At 49.4% G+C, this 4,741-nt stretch overlaps 1 protein-coding gene across 1 annotated transcript; it reads right to left on the bottom strand.

Moving 5' to 3' along the window:
* Positions 1-263: 263 nt before the first annotated feature.
* UBA52 (ubiquitin A-52 residue ribosomal protein fusion product 1) lies at positions 264-3,596 on the bottom strand. The gene is made up of 5 exons (XM_027853306.1): positions 3,510-3,596; positions 1,962-2,083; positions 1,651-1,737; positions 607-709; positions 264-495 (listed from the first exon to the last, which is right to left on the bottom strand). Exons 2-5 carry the CDS (start codon positions 2,062-2,064, stop codon positions 402-404), a joined length of 387 nt encoding a protein of 128 aa, XP_027709107.1. The 5' UTR covers positions 2,065-2,083; positions 3,510-3,596; the 3' UTR covers positions 264-401.
* Between the last annotated feature and the right edge of the window lie 1,145 nt (positions 3,597-4,741).

The following is a 4,741-nucleotide window of genomic DNA, read 5'->3' as shown; positions in this document are numbered from 1 at the left end:
ATTAAATCTGTTACCAATCTCCTCTTCAGAAGCTGTATTCCCATTTTACAGACAAAGTTAACTAGTCCAGGCCACAGAGTAAGTGAATCAGAGGCAGGGCTACAAGAGGGGCCTCCCAAGGGCACATTCTGTGGCAGAAAGCCAAGGCTGGCAGCAGACATGCTGCAGTGATCTCTTTCCCAGTCACCCCTCAAGCATCATCCCACTCCTCTTCCTCCCAGAGGCTCCTACAAGCACAAAATAAGTTGCACAGACACAAGAGCTCCTGCTTCTCAACTAAAAGGGAATTTTATTGATATCACAGTCCCATGAAACCCAGGAACAAGGCCTTGTTACAACAGACTACTCAAGAGCACTTCAGTCAGGGCAGCCAAACCAAAACTGGGTCCCCAGGCTGGTCTTTATTTGACCTTCTTCTTGGGGCGCAGATTGTTGGTGTGGCCGCACTTCTTCTTACGGCAGTTTACAGCGCGGGGGTGCAGGCGGGCATAACACCTGCAACAAGGAGAAGGACGTTCACCTCGAGGGTTCCTCACGTGTGCAGGGGACAAGCCACACAAGGAAGCAGGACGAACCCTCCCAACCCCTGCTGAGTCCCAGGCATACTTGCGGCAGATCATCTTGTCACAGTTGTACTTCTGGGCCAGCTGGCGAAGGGAAGGCTCGATGATGCCCCCTCGAAGACGCAGCACCAAGTGCAGAGTGGACTCTGAAAACAAACAAATGCTTGTGAGTACCAGTGACGTGCACCGGACCAAGGGTGGGAAGACCGCTCTCAATCCAATGGGGGTAAAGGAGGAGAATGAGAAACACACACAAATAATCATCATCTAAATCAGGAGACAAGCTCTTAAGAGAACCCACAGCACAGGAGCATGTTAAGTAGATAGAGCCCCAGGCCTGGAGGCATGAAGACCCAAGTAGGCCTCAGACACTTACTAGCTTTGTGACAACAGGCAAGTAAGTCACTTCACCTGCCTGCTTCAGGCTCAACAGTAAAACGAGGATAACATCACCTACCCCTGCCCCCAGTTGTCTGTAAGGAGCAAATGAGATATTTGCAAAGCACAGCACTTCACACAGATTATATACTTAATAAATATTTGTTTCTTTCCTTCCTTCCCTATATATTTAAGGAAAAAGGGATGAGAATTCAGTGTATCTGAGGGAGAGACCACCCCTGCCCAAGATAATGATATGCTATTGTTTCAACATGAATTTCAATTAAATCAATGTGTGATCATTGACCACATGCCTAATACTACAGGAAATACAATAAAAATAAAAACTCCCATGTGAGTTTATAATCTAGTTGGGAATTAAAGGAATAAAGATTTCTAGAAAATCTTTTTAACATATTCTTTCATAATATCACAAGATTGTTCCCCAAACTATTAAAAATGTATTTTATAGCTCCAAATAGTCTTTTCTCACAATATCCTTGCGATGTAGATCAGTACAAGTGTCAGTGGTCCCATTTTACAGATGATTTGCCCAGGATGATGAAAGTATTTAATAGGTGCTTGAAGGTGCTGCTGACTCCACAGTTCTTTCTAGTAAGACCATGCTGCCACTGTTTTGTGATCCAAAGTGTGATATAGGGCACACGCGCACCCCCAATCACCCCACTAGGCAACAACATAGCACAACCTTTCTGGATGTTGTAGTCAGAGAGAGTTCGGCCATCTTCTAGCTGTTTTCCAGCAAAAATCAGACGTTGTTGATCTGGTGGGATACCTAGGATTGATACCAAAAACATGCTGAGTAACATGGATTGGATGGTCTAGCTCGGACAGGAATAACTAGAGCAATTCTGCTTTGAATGGCCTATAATGGGTACACCAGGCCACAGAAGGCAGAAGTTAGCCTGCGGAGACAGAGGGGAAAGGGAGAAGAATGTCCAAGGGCCTGTTCTTCTGGAAGCTAGATAGATCAGATACCCAGACCAAAAGCACACTCACCTTCCTTGTCCTGGATTTTGGCTTTGACATTCTCGATAGTATCACTGGGTTCAACCTCGAGAGTGATAGTCTTGCCTGTCAGGGTCTTCACAAAGATCTGCATCTCTGCAACACTGCGCCCGCTGGAAGGTTTGGACAGGACGCAGTGAGTGCCCGGCAATTTTACCAGCCACCACTCTGAGCTGCCACTGATATAACCAGTCAATCGTTTACTCACTGCCCTGGTCTTTCAGTTCTTCCCGAGTTTCACTTGGTGCAGCCTCTCATTAAGGACCTTCTCTCTACTTTGGCCCTAACCCAGCTTCTTTATCTTTTGTTTGCTGGAAAAGTCCTGGCCTCTCCTCATCTAGGTCCAGCTGCAAGGTTTCTGCGCCTCTCCAACCCCATGAACCAGACACCCCCTGATAGCCTATATGACTCTCAGTCCTCTGGGACTAGGGTTCTGGCTTTTCCACAGAGATTTGCCTCAATCTCTCAGACAACCCAGCTCTAAGCAGTTCAGGATTGTCCTTGAAATTTGACACCAAGTTTTTACCTATTTTAAGTTTTTATAGTGAGAAAAAGAGACAGAATGCTACCGTGGAAACTAAATTTGGAGTTAAATGACTTGAATTCAAATCTACCTGTGTTCCCAGTAAATTACTTAACCTCTCTGGTTTCCTTAGCTCTTTAAGTGTGTGAGTGAGGAGTAACAGACTGGACAACCACTAAGGTTCAGCTCTAAATTCTCTTTATTATCTGACCCCCCCCCCCCAAGCACAGCTTTTCTACATTTACTACCAGTCAGCACTTGCTCCTCAACTCTTCCCCCAGGATACAGAAGGGGTTCCTGCTCAGACACCCTTGGTTTCAGTCCCCCGGACGTCCTTTTCCAACCCTGTCATTCGCCCTTACACCAATCCAGCCTGGCTTGACCACAGAGGCACTGATGGGAGGGACAACCCCTCATTTTACGGGAGTGGCGGGCACATTGCTAAGGACCCTCTCCCCTCGGCGGCCTGAACCCCGCTTCTCCATCGTGCATTCTAGGAGGGAGAAGCGTGGGTCTGGTGATTTCACCAATGACTCATCTGTGTAGAAAAAAGGTGCTGGCAGCGATAGCAAGCACACCCAAGCACGGAGAAGGCACAGCCAGGGAGGCCCAGGGCTGGCTGAGGCCACATTTGTCCTTCCAACCAACTGCTTAACCATCCCAAGGAGCTGTCCCGAAGTGGAATGGACTGCCTTGGCAGGGAGTGATCTCCTCGGCCCTGGAGGGCTCCAAGAAGAGGCTGGATAGTCTCGAGTGGAGAGAGAAGGTCCAAGAGAAAGCACCCGGGCCTGGGCCAGCGCTGTCCCTGCTCGCCCCCCGTGCCCCCAGGCCTAGAAGGGCCTTCGCGCCACCAGGCCCGGCGCGGCCTCGGCCTCCACACCCGGGCCCTGCCTCTGCGCTTCCTCGGAAACGGCCCAACTTCCCCGCGTCGCCGCCTTCCCCTGGGCCCGGTTCCTAGACCCGGCTTCGTGCCCCCGGCCCCGCCGCCGACCCCCACCCCGGTTAGGTACACGCACCCGCTCGGCCACCTCGCTGAAGAGAAAGAGGCCACCGGAAGCGGAAACCGCTCCTTGGCTGCCTTTCCACGCCTGCGCGCCCAAGCCCCACCCCGCCGCGGGGAGCCGCACGTCACAATCGCGCAAAGCCCCGCCCCTCGGCCTCGTTTCCGCTCCCGCTGCGGCCATCTTTGAGGCGGGCGTGTGACGCCAGCCCACGTCCTGGCGGAGGACTTCCGCCCTGTAGAACTGCGAGTGCACGTGAGAAGCCTCCCAAAGCAGCGTGAGATCATAGAATCAGATTTTAAAGCTGGAGGGAGCCTTATAATCCGCTGGGTACGCGCTCCTCGTTCTACAGATGAAGAAACTGAGACCCTGGAAATAAATGACTTGTCCCAGACTCGGGTTAGATTTAAATCCAAGTCCAGTGCTGTCTCACAGTACACAACCCCTAATAAGAGGTCATTTACCCCAATTCTCCTCATTTTACAGATGAGGAAACTGAGGCGAGGGAGTAAGTGACTTCACCAAGGTCATATTGGCAAAACAAGGATTCAGACCCGGCACCTCTACGTGCAAATCTAAGAGTTACCAATGCATGCTTCCAACTCAGATCTCCATTTCTTGAAGGGGGACTTTTCTGGGAGTGCTTGCTGATCTATGAACAAGCATTTATCTGCTAAGCTACTAATATTTACCGGGAACCATGTTTAGGAATACAAAGACAAAAGTGAACCTTAATCCCTGCCCTCTATTGGTTTACAATCTAATTAAGGAGAGAAAACATAAATATATAAGAGATAGATGCGAAATTGGCATGATAATTTTATAGGGGTAGCAGGAGCTAGCTAGGAGATTTTCAGGGTGAGCATTCACACCTGAGAAATGCCCAAGTACTACCAATCAAGGCTTGATTTTTTTTGTTGTTGGCTGTCTAGACTTCAGAAAGCAATGAAGAAAAGTGCAGTCCCTGTAGAGCTGGATGGTAAACAGTTACAACATAACTGTAGGGGGTAAGCACTAGCAGGTGGGGAGAATCAGGAAAGACTCCGTGTAGAAGGTAACATGCATACTTAGCCTTGAAAGAAGCTGGTGGCTACAGTGTATTCCAGGCAAGGCTTGGGGGTGAGGAAACTGGACTAGCAATGAAAAAGTATGGAGAGGGAAAATGGACTGCTCTCCAGTCAGTCAACAAGTAATGAGTTCTTACTATGTTGAGCAGCACTATGCTAAGTCCTAAGGGGGAAGGGTGT

Source organism: Vombatus ursinus, unplaced genomic scaffold (genome assembly GCF_900497805.2).
Source record: "Vombatus ursinus unplaced genomic scaffold, bare-nosed wombat genome assembly UNPS02009918.1, whole genome shotgun sequence".
Taxonomy (NCBI): Eukaryota; Metazoa; Chordata; class Mammalia; order Diprotodontia; family Vombatidae; genus Vombatus; species Vombatus ursinus.
This window is presented reverse-complemented; position numbering and strand designations above follow the sequence as displayed.